The following is a 17122-nucleotide window of genomic DNA, read 5'->3' as shown; positions in this document are numbered from 1 at the left end:
GGTTTAGATTAGTTGGTTCGCTCACATAGAAGGGTAAGTGTGGGTGCCAGTCGCGGCCCGATTTGGGTCGTGACAAGCAAATGACCAAAACTCACATTTTAAACTTAGAAAATTTTCCAAGTTTTTCCTATTCTTTCCAAAAAATAGCTATTCTTAGTTTCTTGGTTTAATCCTAGATATTTCGAGTTACGAGATGATACAATATCTCCCCCTTGGGAACATTCATCGTCAAATGAGAATTTTTTCACTAAGGTAAGGATAGTAACATCATTTCAACACTCAACAAACAAAAACAAGTCATAACATGCTCAAACAAAGTCTTATAAAGTGCTAAGAAGAGAATTTAGTACCCAGATCTGTATTCTCTCCGGATTCAAAGAGATGTGGATATCTTTTCTTCATATCCTTCTCAGCTTTCCAAGTTAATTCTTCAACAAATTGGTTCCCCCAAAGGACCTTGACTGATGCAACTTCTTTAGTTCTCAACTTGCGAACTTTACGATCTAAAATGTGATCTGGAATCTCTTCATAGGATAAGCTATCCTTAGTCCCAACATTGTCAGTTGGACCAATCAATGAAGGATCACCCAACCACTTATTCAACATAGAAATATGGAATACTGGATGAACCGCTCACCCTTAATGGGTGAAACTTTCAAATATACCCAATCATTTACCTCAAACTTTAACGGCCTTCCCCTAACGTCTATATAGGACTTTTGGCGAATCTGTTCCATTTTCAATCTATCTTGAGTAACTTTCACCTTTTCTATAGCTTGGTGAACTAGATCTAGCCCTATCAACCCTACATTACCAACTTCGAACCATCCAACTAGATATCTGCATCTTTTTTGATAAAGAGCTTCATATGGAGCTATATAGATGCTCGAATGGTAACTATTGTTGTTAGCGAACTCAATGAGAGGTATTTGATCATCCCAATTCCCTTTTAAGTAAATCCTAAAATCTTTCAACATGTATTCTAAAGTCTTTATAGTACGCTCTACTTGTCCATTTGTCTAAGGATGAAAAGTATTGCTCAAGTTCACCTTCGAACCGAAAACTTTCTGGAAAGATTTCTAGAATTGTGTAGTAAATTATGCACCTCTATATGAAGTAATGGAAATCGTAACTCCATGAGTTCTTACCATTTATTGAAGGTACAACTTAAAACCTAGCATAATCCTAGAACGAATAGGTAGTCTTTACCGATGAAAAGTAGGCTAATTTTTTTATTCTATTGACAATTACACAAAATCAAATCATGCTGCCTGCGAGACCTTGGAAAGCCTGTGATGAAGTCCATATTACTCATCTCCCACTTTCGTTCCAGAAGTTTAATAGTCTGAAGCAAACCTCCCAGCCTTTGGTGTTTTACCTTTACTTGTTGGCAATTCGGGCCTTTGTCAACAAACTCAGCAATTCCCTTCTTCATACCTTCCCACCAATAAACTTCTCTCAAATCGCGGTATATCATTGTGGAATCCAAATGAATGGAAAATCTGGAGCTATGAACTTTCTCCATGATCCTCTCTTGGATTCCACCCACCCTAGGTAATCACAACCTACCTTGATACTTTAGCACACCATCTCCCTGTGTTCAAAATATAATACTCTGTGCTTATGAAAATTTTCCTTCAAGTCAACAAAAATGGATCTTGGTCATGTTTCTCGTTCACCTATGACACTAATGATGACTCAGCTCGATTGGTCACCATCATTTCTCCTTTTGTGAAATCCATAAGTCTGATTCCCAAGCGTTTTAGTTTTTACACATATTTAGCTAACTTCCTCTTTTCTTCTTCAATATGGGCGGTCTCCCAATGGATAACCTTTTTAAGGCCTCAACAACCACACTAGCCTTACTTGGATGGTAAAAAATACTAATTTAAAAATCTTTGAGTAATTCTAAACACCTCCTCTATTTGAAATTTAGCTCCTTCCGAGTGAATACATATTGGATGCTGTTGTGATCAGTGAATATGTCAACATAAACACCATATAAGTAGTGACGCCATATCTTTAAGGTCAAAACTATAGAAGCCGATTCCAAGTAATGAGTTGGGTAATTCTTCTCATAAACCTTCAAATGTATGGAGGCATAAGCTATAACCCTACCATTATTTATTAACACATAATCCAAACCAACTCTCAATGTATCAAAGTATACCATAAAACCTTTAGTACCCTCTGGTAAGGTCAAAACAGGAGCAATTGTCAATCTCATTTTCAATTCCTGAAAGCTTTTCTCACAAGCTTTAGACCATTGAAACTTGACTGTCGTTTGAGTTAGCTTGGTCAAAGGAGACGGTATAGATGAAAACCCTTAAACAAATCTCCTATAACAGCTAGCCAAACCCAAGAAACACCTTATATCCGTTGGATATGTGAGTCTACACCAACTCTAAATTGTTTCTATGTTTTGGGTATTAACTCCAATCCCATCTCCAAAAAGATGTGGCCCAAGAATGCCACATCTTAAGCCAAAAATCACACTTGGAGATCTTTGTATATAACTCCTTATCTTTCAAAGTCTATAGAACAATCGTGAGGTGGCTAGCATGATCTTCTTCGTTCCTTGAATAACCGAGTATGGCATCAATGAACAGGATGAAAAACATATCTAAATAAGGTTTGAAGACTTTGTTCATAAGATCCATGAATGTTGCAGGCACATTGGTTAAACCAAAGGACATAACAAAAAGCTCATAATGCCCATATATGGTTCTGAAAGCCGTCTTTGGAATATCACATTCCCTAACTTTCAACTGATGGTATCCTGATTTGAGATCAATTTTCGAGAAGCAAGAAACACCCTGAAGCTGGTCGAAAAGATCATCTATCTTTGGAAGAGGATATTTAATCTTGATGGTCACCTTATTCAATTGGCAGTAGTCTATACACATCCTAAGGGATCCATTCTGTTTTCTTACAAATAGGATTGGAGCGCCCCAAGGTGAGACACTTGGTCGAATGAAGCCTTTATCTAACAAATATTTCAATTGATACTTTAGCTCCTTTAAATCTGATGGTGCCATTATGTATGACGAAATAGAGATAGAAAGAGTATCTGTAATAAAATCTATGCCATATTCTATCTCTCTCTCAGCAGGGACTCCAGGTAGAGAGATCATCAGGAAAAACTTCTGGGAACTCTTGTACTATAGGAACTAACTGAAAGGGAGATACCTCAGCACTTGAGTTATTAACTCGGACTAAGTGATAGATACATCCCTTTGAAACTAACTTTCTTTCCTTAAGTTATGACATGTAATGACCCTCAGGCAATGCTGGACTACAACTCCACTCTATGATTGGCTCATAAGGAATCTGGAACATGATAAGTCGAGTTCTACAATATATCACTGCATAACAGGCATGGAACCAGTCCATACCTAGAATGACACATAAATCTACCATGTCTAACTCTACAAAATCAGCCATGGTGTTCTTGTGATTGATAGTTATAGAACAATCACGATAGTCTTTTTTCGCTATAATAAACTCTCCAACAGAGGTAGATGCACAGAAAGGTTTACAAAGTTTCTTAAGAAGAATCTCAAACTGATTTTTAATATAGGTGTTACAAAACATAAACTTGGTCTTGGGACTAAAAAAGAAAACGTCAAAAGTAAATACTTTTATCGTACCCATGACAACATTTGGAGAGTTCTCTTGCTCTTGGCGAGTAGTGATTGCATAGAGATAGTTTGCCCCTCCTCCAGTACTAGAAATGGCTCCACTTGGTGCAGCCCTGTTTGTGCTCGACTTGAACCACCCTTGTATTGACCAGATTTGTTCCCAGTCTTAGCTTTCTTGTACCTGTAATCCTCTCTATACCTCAAATTTTCTTCTTTAACTTGTTGCACATAGACCATTAACATTAAAATTAGCATGTTCCAGATCAACATTGCAACCTTATCTTCTTTTCTTTAAACACGACCCGAACTGACAACAAACAAACTCATTTTGTTCCTCATATCCTTACCTATCTCCAGAGCATAGTGAGACAGTTGGTTGAACTTTAGCCTATACTCATGAACGCTCAAAGAGTCTTGTTTTAGAGTAAGAAACTCATGTAACTTTGCCTCCTTCAGTTCTCTGTGAATGAACTGACAAAAAAAATCCTTTTCGAAACAAGCCTTACTTGGAGGTGGGGCATCCTCATCTCTGCCCTCCTTACACTTATCTAACAATGTCCTAGAAACATTCTTGAGTTGATATGTACCTATTTTAACCCTTTAAGCATCAACAACATGCATCATGTCAAACACCTTCTTCAACTTTTCCATAATTTTCCGGATCCTCAGTGGTGTAAGACCCCCAAAATGAGTAAGGGTGTCTAGATCCTAAAATGTTTGTCTCAAGGTTTTAAGGTCACAAAATTACTTATCATATGGTATTGAGGTAGTATGTAGAGTTTTAGGTGATTTGGAAGTTAAATGTAAAGGGACGACCTAGACGTTTGACAACTAGTCACCTATGTGTTTCATGTGTCTATGTGTATTTACATATTGTATTTCATGAGCTTATGAAGTCTGAAAATTATTTAAAACTATGGTTTTATATAGTATATGGAGTTTCGTGAAGTTTGGAGGTCATACGTCCAAGAACGTCAAAGACGTTATAAAGTTAGCCCTTAAGACACTCAAGTGTGTCTTGATGGGGCCTAGCCTATTTGGATGTGTTACGTGTATTTGTTTTGGGTGATGATGATGTGGGAGGTCTAAAACTTGTTAAGGTTTGTATTTACTTTGGAAATGTCTAGATATGACTTCTAATGGGCTCAACAAAAGGGCCCACAAGAACGACCAAAGTCTGTCGAGACACTGCCTTGGCAGTATCAATTGATGAGCCAAACGACGCCTAGTTGGCTGACCAATGGACATTTGGTGGGGTATCATAGATGGACACTTATCCTGGGAAAGTATCATCCAATGAATAGGCCAAGGTCAAATCGACAGAAGCCACAGACGGCCCATCGATGGACCTACTGTCTGTCGATGGTGCTTGTCGATGGTGTTCTGCAACTGTTATCTTGCACACTGTTTTATTAAGTGGTGAATGGGAAATTTACCCCAAGTACTAAACTGACTATAATTGACTAAATTTCCTATATTTGGGTGTATATAAGGGATCAAACACATGAACAACCCATTCCCATTCCCTTCTACACGAAATACACCTTTCTCTCCAAAAATCTTCTTCCTAGAAACCTCCATTGGTGGTGAAGATCAAGAACAGCTTGGAGCATGGATTCATATGGTTTATCAATCAATTTTTAGAGGTTTTCAACTATATAAAGGTATAGTTATACTTTATCTCTATGTAAACTTTAATTTGTAGAGTTATTCTCAAAGATTTCAAAGAGAAAATATAATCAAAGTTCTTCTTCTTCAATATATCCATGGGTTCTTTCTCAAAAAGTTTTAAATGGTTAAATCATGATTAATCGATTTTAATGGATTGGTTTTAACGTTATTTTAATACAAATTCATGATGAACCCATGTTCCCTCCCTAAATCGATTTAGTCCTTGAATGGGCTTTGTGATCATGGCTTGTTAATGGCTTAATTGTGATTCTCTTACGTTGAATTGCTTATACCGAATGTTATTTACGTGAATTAATGTTGAATTAATGATGAAGGATCCATGTGGATCAATGTATGAAGGTTTGAACATGCCTAACCTAGTTATCAAAGTGATCACTGTAATGTGTGTTCTTAAATGTATAAAAGTGGAATTTCCATCATGTTATGTTGTTTGTATCTACTGTTTCATGTTGATATTATGTTTGATATATATATATATATATATATATGAGTGTGTGGTCATAATGATTATACTACATAAAGCTTATGCCTACTTTACTATTCTAGTTGTGATTTAGGTTGCAAAGCTATTGTATAAGCATGTGTATATATTTGTTAGGGTAAAGTATATGTGCTTTTATTGATGAGTTAAATGTTTAATAATCCCTTACCTATGTACTCCTATCTGAATGCATGAATAGCACAAGTTAGGAGTCTTAGGTGTAATATTAAGTTGACTTGTCTCCTATGCTATTGTGTGTTGTGTGGTCTATACTTGAAAGAGTATTATGGTCTATGAAGGTGTGTGACTCAATGTGTTGTTGATAGACATCATGTGATCATGTTGACCAATGTACACACACACTCAATTTACATGTATGTTACAAGTAGTATAAGTCACATTGTCTAAATGAAGGTATTTATAATATTCACTAGTGTCTACTACTATACATGTTTAGATGATGTTTATGAATGTGTATATGTGTTTCCTTAGATAGGATGACTTGATAGGTGTACTAGTATAGTAAGGGTATGAGACTTTACCTATATACTGCACATGTGTGCCTAGAGAGGATCGTTTCTTGTTTTGGTTTCTATGTACATGAAAATGTATGAATGGGCATAGTGTCTTAGTGTGTTTAAATTAAAGGAGTTCTCATATTGTTATACCTATAGACTTATGCATTGATGTATGAACATGTGTGATCTTGATGTAGTAAGGGTTTGCTCAGATATATGTATACACACACACATGAATGATGATCTAGTCAATAGAGGAGACTTGAATGGTGTGCTCAAGTGTATCCTAAACTAGATAGTGCTAATGATATATGTTATGTACATGTGAAAGTATTTCTCACATCATTTATGTTGATGAACTTTCATCTATGACCTATGAGCTAAGCATATGAGGGAATGACTCTCCTAAGCCTATAATTTATAAAGTAATGTAAAAATGGCTTTTTAATAAAGGGAACTTAGCTTAACACCGAGTGAACTTGACAATGGGAGGTGATGAATTCCCATAGAGAAAGAATTACCCTATAATCCTTCAAGGGGTGTGGACTCCCCAAAGAGGGAAACTCATCCAATGGATTCTTGTGAGAGGAGGCCCCACTTGCCAAGTGGCATGTAGAGGGGTCATACCTACCTCTTAGTTCCTTAAACTATGCTTGACATATAGTATCTAGCAAGTGATATCACCTAATATGATAGTATGATACTCATGTCTCACCTTGGCAAGTAAGATGCCCTCTTTTTTGTGTGAGGGGACAACACCAAATTCCATGTTTAGCACCCATGGTCTTAGTGTCGGTTAAGGCTATAGTTTCCCTAATGTAAAATAGACAAAGAAAGTAAATTAATAGGATCCTAAATAGGAGTACTTAAGGGAGGTTACTTAGGATACGTGGAAGTAATGAACCCATCCAGACATTGCACAGGTAGCTCCGCAGAAAGTCCTAGAAAGGTGACCTAATGTGTATGTTTATGAGTATGTATTTATGCACGACTTTGTAGTATTGGTCTACTTGTTATGATGAAAATGTCATGGTATGAGTCTCTGTGATATGGTCATATTCGTAGATGCACTATGTGAGTCTTAATGACTATATGATGAAGATTGTTAAGATGAATGGAGTTGTGCTTATGTGTTATGTTGAGGTATGAATTGAATGCTAAGGTTTGTGGTCTCATGAAGGGTTTACTAACAATGTATGGGATTATCGGGCTTCATATGTTCACTGTACTAGTACACTAATATTGGGGTCATGATCAAGATTTAATAATGATGTGTGTGAAGTGAAGTCATTATGGTTGTAAAGTGGATGTGGCTTATTGTAATGTTCCTAAGGTTTTGACTTAAATATGTTTTGATGTGCTACACTTCTATGATTATATGTGATGACTTATGTAGATCGTCTTTATGCTTTCTTTGTGACCTTAAGGTTGTGTATTGCACCAAGTATAACTAAATGGTTACTTGGGAGGTTAATGAATAAAAGAGAAGATAGTTCACTGTAAGGGAAATTAGCTCACTGTAATGTGACTTGAAAATGTCATAAATTCTATATGTCATATCATGAAATGTTTGGACTTTGAATATGTTTGTATTAAACATGTGAATGATATAAATGCAATTGTATAAAGTAATTATGAACATTTACTCAAAAAGTCATGAAGTATGATTTCAAGAAAATATCCCTTTTAAATGCATGTTTTTGCATGGTTTTCATACTTAGTGCATTCTTGTACTAATTCAATTTTTCTCTACTTTTTACACAAATTATGGGTTATGGATGCTTAGAGGATGCCTATATGATTGAAGTGCTGAATATGTGATTCTCAATCTCAAGGAAAGGAATCCTTAAGTACAAGGATTTCCTATGTTAAGTCTTTACTGTAAAATGTATATGTTTTATGTCTTAAGAGTCGTGTCCCTAATGTACTCTAATGTTGTTGAGTATAAGATGGAAAAGAGACTTAGGGTCTAAATATGTATTATGACTTATATTTATGTATGTGAAGTAATGATTCTAGCATACGAAGTGCTATAAAATGTTTTAAATTTTCTGCTAAATTTACTATGACAATGTGATAAATTATAATAATGGGCTTGTATAAGCCCTCCGAGAGGTCAAGTACGCCGTGTTACTTCTAGGAGGTACTCCCCCGATGTGACAAGTGGTGCTTGAACAAGTGAAGCTAGTAGGACTCATTCTTAGGAACTAATGAATCCTCGAGGTGTCAACCTCTTCCTGTTGATCTCTTCTCTATTGACTAACATGGTTAGTCACCTCTTGGCTTAGAATTTGGATAGCCTCATGGAACTCAGCATTAGTAACCTGTTTTTGAGGTTGCACATTTGGTGCACTAGGTACCTCTAGCTGTTCAACACTCCTTCTGGCTGGACGACTCGTGCTACCCTTCGTGGTTGCATGATGATCTGAAACACGCACAAGCACGAATTTGAGGGAAACCTTTTAGAGAGGAAATCTAACGCATGAAAGGAATATGAAGAAGTGAGAAATTCCTAAATGTTGTAGCTTCTGAATCATAGATGTGGAGCGCTTCACAGCGATGACTAAGACTCTATAGACATGGCTTCATAGGCTCCGTAGGACAATTGAACCTTGTGCTATAATACCATGTTTATCATGCCCCGAGTCTATACCCTGGAAGTGGTCGACACCCAATGACCATTTCTACCCTTGAACTTACCCTTGACTTGACTTTTTTAGCTTAGCGGAAAAGTTAACACAAGATATAATCTCAAGAAATAACATTAACGAAAGTAAATAACCAAAGTGGCAACCCAAGTCTTACTCAATTACAAGTAAAATGAAAGACTAAGAAAACTAATATGATCTATGTATGAAGAGTCTAATATGAAGATGGATGTTGGGACATGCCTTTAATCATCCTAAAGACTAAATACTAAATATATATAGCTAAAACTAAAGATGTCCTTCGGAATGAAGAAAGGCTCACCAATTGACTTTGAGCTTCTCACTAGATCAATGGTGCGCCAAATGTTGATCCTAGTTACCTGCGTCTACATAATAATATGATATTGGCCGACTGATATCACTACACTGAAAATACGAGTATTTGCATTGGAAAGTTAAAACAAAGTTATGCTGGAAATGAGTAACAAGAGACACTTACATGGCTCTGATTTACTCATGAATAACTTCTCATTTCAATGTAAAGCAATATAATGACAATGTGCAATATAAAGAAAAAGTAACTGAAAACATGCTAAAAACGCTGAATGTAAACAAGGGAACAAAAAATTTCTGAGATATATGCAAAAATACAAGTATATAATGTATATGAAAATACGATAACTTCTGTGGGTGCTTTTATAATCGAAAACCATCATTAAAGAGGTATAGTGATGATACAACGTTACTCGGCCCACACTGCTCGACCAGCGTAACCTTGCTAGTGTATAAGACCTGAAATGCCTAATGGATTAACTAGTATACTGTGAAAAGGTTCATCTAAAAAGTATGAATCTCATCTACCATGATGGATAAATGGTTTTTATGGAGACTTGAGTTAATATGAACTTTTATCCCCACATCGGTGCTCAATACTACTCCCAAAAATATATTGGCTCTTACGTTTTTAAAACATACAGGTTCTGTGGTTTGAGATTAGTGCTCAAAACTTAAGCTTTTATATCTCTCTTGGAATTCATAGTTTCTCTGCTTGCTTTGTTTCATAGATCTATTACTTCTATCAAAAAACTAGCCCGAAAATTTTTACTTGTTTAAATGTGAAAACATTTGTAACTCTCAAGGATTACTTAGTCCCCTTATTACTTTTGAAAATGAACTCAACTTTTTATTCTTGCTTAACCTATAACTTGAGCCTTAAAACAAAAATATAATGTTTGTTAAAGACTCTTGGAAACTTTACGAACTCACCTTGAACTTGATTCTTAATTTTTTTGATTTTGATATTAACCTTCCTTGTATGGGACTATGGATTCAAGGATCATGATCTCATATTTATGGATGATTTCATGATGTTTAGATGTACTTTAAAGTGTTTGAATCACCCAATAAATGTGTTTACATCACTTAGGAACTAGTACGAAAAGATAGGGAAAGAATGGGGTCTCTAGATGACCTTGGCGCTATGAGAGACGCAGAGGTCCAGAACATGACGGACATACTCTAGTCTGAGGCGCTCTGCCTGGCGCAGCACACCAGGGCCTTTCACACAGAGCCCTTCCTGAGGGGCTTTGTCAAGCGCAGCACCCCAGGGTCTGTCAGACGGGATTTCTGACTTTTCTTCTACGATTTTCAACTCTAAACCTTCTATACTTTCATGGAATTTTCCCCAAACACTTAGGATCACTAAAATTCTCAATACTTAATAGTTTAGACATGTAAAACAGCCTATAAACATGAACAAAAACAACTAAATGCATACTAAAATTCAATCATCAAGAATTCAACAATTGTTCCTCAAGAACATCAATATCATCATTCAATCTATTCAAAAACTCGCTGAATTAAACATATTGGTGTTTGGGTGAACGAAAACAACATGGAAATATCTAACATAACTAAATATGGATCAACCCGACGAATACCACTAGAATCTCTTGGTATTCATGGTGAAATCTTGCTCTTTCTCCCTTCTCCTTCTTCACTTTTTTCTCCAAAACTCTAAGAGTAAAAAGTATTTTACTAATATGAACTAAAACTTGGTTTTACCCCAATTAAATCCTTAGAATGAATTAGGAAATAGTAGGGTGAAAATACCAATGTACCCTTACTAAAATCTAGATTGAACTTTCCATAGTCCAACAACCCCACTTTCAAAATGCATATCTCCCTCATACGACATCGAAAATGAGCAAGCATGGATGCATTGGAATGATATTTTAAAGGGTTTCCCAACCATATTAAAAACTGAGTCTAACTCATCCTGAGGTAAAGTTATCACCATTTGAAAATGACCAAAATTCACTATTTAAACTTAGGAAATTTTCCTGATTTTTTCAATTCTTTTAAAAAATAATTGTTCTTAGTTTTTTTATTAATACTAGTTATTTCGAATTAAGAGATGTTACAGTTATTTACAAATAAATTTAAAATTTAACAACTATTTTTCAAATCGGGGGTAACCAAATATTGTGATTTGTGAGTGCCAATTTAACTAATTGTTAGTAAAGAGGAATTATGCCACGACCCAAACCATCACGATTTGCACCCAAACAAACCATAGTGTGGGAGAACCACTACTACAACCCAAACTAAGAAATTAAGCCAAAATTAAGACAATTAAGGATACAAAAGCATTTTTAAAAACAAAATTATTTACTATGGATGTAAACATATGAACTAACACGAATGCAGAAAAACAATCCTTAGAACTTGAAAGTCATTGTACCAAAAATCTACTAATGAAAAGTCTAAGAACAAGGGTTACAACTCTGAAACTAAACAACACCTTAAAATAATAGTTTGACTCCAAAGAGAGTAAACTTAAATAAAGAGAACTCAAGGCAACCCAGAAGAACTATCTCACTCTTGAATTCATAACGGTCATTAATCTTCTAAACGAGGTATGTCAGTAGCCGCCGGAAGACACCCTATACTCAACAAAAATAAGAGCAACTCCAGAATGATTATACAACCACTGTTTACTGGTAGGATCACACGGCTATCCCAATAAAGTGAAATACTTATAAGAAACCATCACATTACAAAACAAACATATACCATACATAAATAATATCATCATCCTTCACATTAATGAACAATTTCACAATTCTAAACAATATACAATTAAATCATTTTAGAGACACAAATAGTCTTTCACAATCAATGATTATTATATATGAAGATAATCATGACAAGTAGGTACACAAAACAGTTCAATGGTCCTCTCTACAGAACCCAATTCAATGGTCCTAGCATGGAACGCAAACCCAAACTGTTAGCTTGCCGAAACGTGGCAATCTGATCCCATTTTTATGTCGAAATATGGTAACCGATCCCATAGTTGTGCCAAAACGTGACGACCTTATCCAATATTTATGCCAAAACATGGAAATTCAATCCAAGTTAGCTTTCCGATACATGGTAATCCGAACCCCATTCACACACCACAATCAGAATCACAAGTACATCATTAAGATCATACAACAAGTGGTGATTCATGACATATAATTATTCAATTATCCTCATTTACAATTAGGGTGAAGAATAATGCAACATTCACATATATACATGCACTATAATGAAGCGATTACAAACACATATCACACCAACATAAATTACAACCATCACCTACCTCGAATCCCTTAAGACACGTAAATCTTCCCTTTTTGTATTATTTCCTCTTTTTCTAGCTCTACAACAATTAATATATGCAAGGATCAACAATGAAAGGTCTAATTATTATGATTAAAATAAACCCAATAACCATAGACCAACCCAAGATCCTAACACCCAAATTATGGCTTTTTCCACAATAATTCTTAGATCAAAACCCTTCCCTTAATAACCCAAGAAAATAGGTTCTACAGATTGAATAATGGATTAGTGCTGAGTAGTTCATGCTCATAATTCCGCATGAACCCTCAAAGTTGAAAATCATGAAATCATCTATAAACATGATATCATAAACCTTGAATCCGTAATTCAATTCAAGGAAAAGTAAGAGTCAAGTGTAGAAGTTAAGAAGCAAGTCAAATCAAAGTTTAAAATGTTCTCAAAAGTCTTTTACAAACGTTTTAACTTTGTTTTATGACATAAAGTTCAAGTTGTTTAAAGAGTAAACAATAAAGTCTAAGTTCATTGCTTCACAAATGTATGGGTACTATGTATTCCCAAAGAGATTTCAAATTTTTTGACATTTAAATAAGAACGAAAATTGAGATTTCTAAAGACCTTCATGCTAGTTTTCAGAAAAGAGTAATAGCTTTCTTAATAAAGCAAGAAGAAAACTGAGATTTCCAAGATAACCTTTGAGCTATGTTTTTTAGCACTAATCTTAAATCACAAAAGAAGTATGTTTTAAAACATAAGAGCTAGTATATTTTTGGGAGTAGTATTGAGCACCGATATGAGGATGTGACTTCATATCAACTCAAGTCTCCATGAAAACCATCTAGCCACCATGGTAGAACGTGATCATAGTTTTTAGATGAATTCTTTTCTCATAGACTAGTGGATCCTCTAAGTTAAGTTGGGTCTGACACTGATGGAAAAATATAGGATGGTCCTTGGAAGTATGAGGTAAGGTGCTGTATAACCATTTAGGTTTATACTGGTGGTTGTCGATTAGAGAATCTGCCACAGAAACTATATTACTTTATTACAGAGTAAACTTGAGTTTTTTATAGCATTTTCTTTGACAAACTAAATTGCTTTTAGTATTTTATAAATCTTTCTATATATTTCATGTGTGTTTTTGCTTTATATTGAGTTGAGTATCCAGAGTTGGGATCCAGATTCAAATATCATATCTTTGAGTTGAACATCTAATCTTTGAGTTGAGCATCTTATCCTTTAGTATTTATGATTTCAGTAAGTTTATATAGTTTTAAGTAGTCTTGAGTATACCTTTAGTTGAGTATGTTTGAAAAGAGGTATGTATGTTTCCGTAGTTTCAAGTTCAAACTTATGTTATGTTTTAGAATTCCCTTACATGCTCATACATTCTACGTACTGATCCATTTGGCATGTATCTTCTCATGATGCAGACACAAGTATTCAGGATCTTCAATAGGAGCTTCGTTGATACATCCGAGAGTTTGAGTTAGGTATGGTGAACCTGCTTGATTCCGGAGGATTTCATTTACTTTTTAGTTATGTTAGTTTAGAAGTTGTGGGTCTTGTCCAACTTCCATCTTTATCAGCTAGAGACTTCATGCATAGACAGTGTTGTTGAGAAGTCTTTATCGTCTATTTTATTAAAAAAATTAAACACTTAGGTTTCCTATTTGATGGAGAGTTGAATATTATTATTTTTATTCGGAGTTATTTTTTGAGTTAAAGCTTTGTAAAGTTAAGTTTTGAATTTTTCTTTTAGTTTTAAGCTTTTGCATGGTTAAATTAGTCTTCCACTTGTAGTTATATAAGATGAGGGCTTGCTGGGGACCAACAATGGTCTTCGAGTGCCAGCCACATCTAGGGTGTAGAATCGAATCGTGATATCATACGACAACTTTATTCACCAAATACTGGAAAAGGACAACCTTATATACTGACAAGCCATAAATTACTATACCAAATTTTCTTAGCCACAATCTTATAATATAGTTGCATCTCATCACCATGTACTACAAACCCTTATTACCATAATGTTGTCATCCCTGACTATCGTTAAAAGTCATCATTTTCATTGACATAATCCTCAAACTCTGGTATACTCATCAAATCCAAAGGATTAATCCCATTTTATATACGCTCTCTTACTAAAATACTTCAATTTTCTTTACCCAAGTATACTTATTGGGACTCTTTCTATCCATAAGCTTATTATTCCGGTGTTACTGCACTCCCTTTTGGCTAAAGATAAATTCACCAGTCCTCATACTACCATCCTTCTTCTTAAAAACAAAATAAGAGCACCCCCACATTAAAATACGATGACGGATGAAAATCTTTTGTCACAACCCAAAAGTACACCCTAGAAGAAGGGAGCACTCTTGAGTCGTAACAAGGCATACTTGACCCTTTGGGGTCTTGTACAAGCCTCTTAATTATATTTTATTACATAAGACATGAAAATTAGTGTGGAAGTAAGAATTTTCACGACAATAATGATAATAAGGAAATATCTTTTAGAAAATACTAAAGAGTAGTCTCACCGTCACAAGACAACCTAAAGACACAACTAAAATATCATAGGGACACGACCCTTTACATTGAAAGAAAATACATAATAAGCCTTATGCAAGTCTTAGAGAAAAACTAAACAAACATAGACTATGTCGTCGAATATATGAGGACATAATGAGTCTTGAAAGAGTCGATTCCCAAGATTGACTTCTAATCTTCCACCTGCCTCACTCCTATATTTATAGAGTACAGAAACTATGGAGTTAATCCAAACATTGTATTAAGTATGACATATGCAAAAACTCATAAACAAGGATATTTTAGTTGAAATAACACGTTCATGCTAAAAGAGTTAAAAATTCATGATTATAGAAGTGAAATAGAATATAAATCATTATTTAAAACATAAGATAAAACTTCCATAATTTTATGACCAAAACACACCTTACAGTGAACTAAAGATTTTTACAACGAACTCTTTTCATTTCAACTTACAGTGAATTCTTTCTCATATCAACTCACAGTAAACTAATTTCCCTTGAAGTTTCCCTAACTAAGGTTATCTAAAGACACACTAAGGTAAGACATGAAGGAACCACCCATACGATCCCTTTAATACACACCCAAGTGATTCTCAAGACGACTAATCATAGGCTTACTTCACAAGGGTAACAATCCCACACTAAACATTAAAGACCCTGAGGAACATACATTAAAGGACTTCACATAAGTGCCCTTGTCCAAGACAACTCCCAAGTTACACAATGTGTAATGTGAAGTAGTATTATATACTACTACTCCAACCAAATGTTCCTCGACGATTCCCTAAGATTAAGCATGCAACATTCATCATTCATGACATAAACTTAACATGATTTCTCAACATTAGACACTAAATCACATAACTTCATTTACATTGCATCAGGAACCATTCATACATTCATATAAAATCTCACCAAGACTCCCTCCAAATGTCTACTTGTGCAATGAGTAGATAGCCTCCAAGACCACCACCTACCCTAAGTAGTAAACCCTTTAGAAAACTTAATTCATTACATTATTTTGTGGGGGCTATCTTTAACCAACATAGACCATGATATCTAAACATGGAATTCGGTATTAACCTTTACCGAATGAGCGATCCCCACTTACTTAGGGTGCGGTCATTCTTGAGCCTTAACATGGATTATCCATTAGTTACTCTTGTGTGGTCGTATAGTTAAGAGATGAGGAGATTGCTTCTAGGTAACTCATTCCTTGCTAATAAGGAGTACTCATCTCAAGAGGTACATCGGGTACACATCTCAACTCATGAGTATAACCACCCCTTCTTCATATCCTCTCTATTCTAAGCATAAATCCTCAACGGAGTCTTAAACATTCATTACTAAAGGTCAATGGATAGCTATTGGAAACCACATCTTAACTCACGAAGAGTGCCCATCCTCTGACCTATGTTAGAACGATCTTGGGAATAGTGAGGTTACTACTCAATACTTCATCTCAACTCACGAAAAGTGTCAACCCCAAAACTCCCCTCCTTCACATTCATTAACTTCATTCATTCATTCAAAGTGTGTGTGTGTGAGTACATGTGAGCACACCATTCACATAATCACGATTTTCATAACATTGATTCCTAACCATACTCATACCTTCAATCATCATATATCACATACTAGAATGCTTCACATATTCATAAACTTGACTTAGACATAATCTATACAAGATATACAATTCAATCGTCATGTAGCGTATCAACAAGAACATCATCATTATCACCTTACTTCTCATATCTAGCCTTCAAGTCCATACTCACAATACAAATGAAAATACATATTCATATACTTCAAGTAAAAAACACCACCAAAGGAGAGCATAACACTCAAGAACATTTCTTTGTAAACTATACAAGATAGAGAAACTTACAATTCATTCAAGCTTTCACCACCTTTCATCAATATTTCACCAAAGTAACATGATATAGCATTTATAGAC

The 17122-nt window shown here is 35.1% G+C and overlaps 1 protein-coding gene across 1 annotated transcript; it reads right to left on the bottom strand.

The window, feature by feature from the left end:
- Positions 1–330: 330 nt before the first annotated feature.
- LOC138340461 (uncharacterized) lies at positions 331–1525 on the bottom strand. The gene is made up of 3 exons (XM_069292186.1): positions 1357–1525; positions 678–805; positions 331–594 (listed from the first exon to the last, which is right to left on the bottom strand). The coding sequence occupies exons 1-3, from the start codon at positions 1523–1525 to the stop codon at positions 331–333; spliced, it is 561 nt and encodes a 186-aa protein (XP_069148287.1).
- Between the last annotated feature and the right edge of the window lie 15597 nt (positions 1526–17122).

The sequence above is a fragment of the Solanum lycopersicum genome, chromosome 12 (assembly GCF_036512215.1).
Source record: "Solanum lycopersicum chromosome 12, SLM_r2.1".
In the NCBI taxonomy this organism is placed as follows: Eukaryota; Viridiplantae; Streptophyta; class Magnoliopsida; order Solanales; family Solanaceae; genus Solanum; species Solanum lycopersicum.
This window is presented reverse-complemented; position numbering and strand designations above follow the sequence as displayed.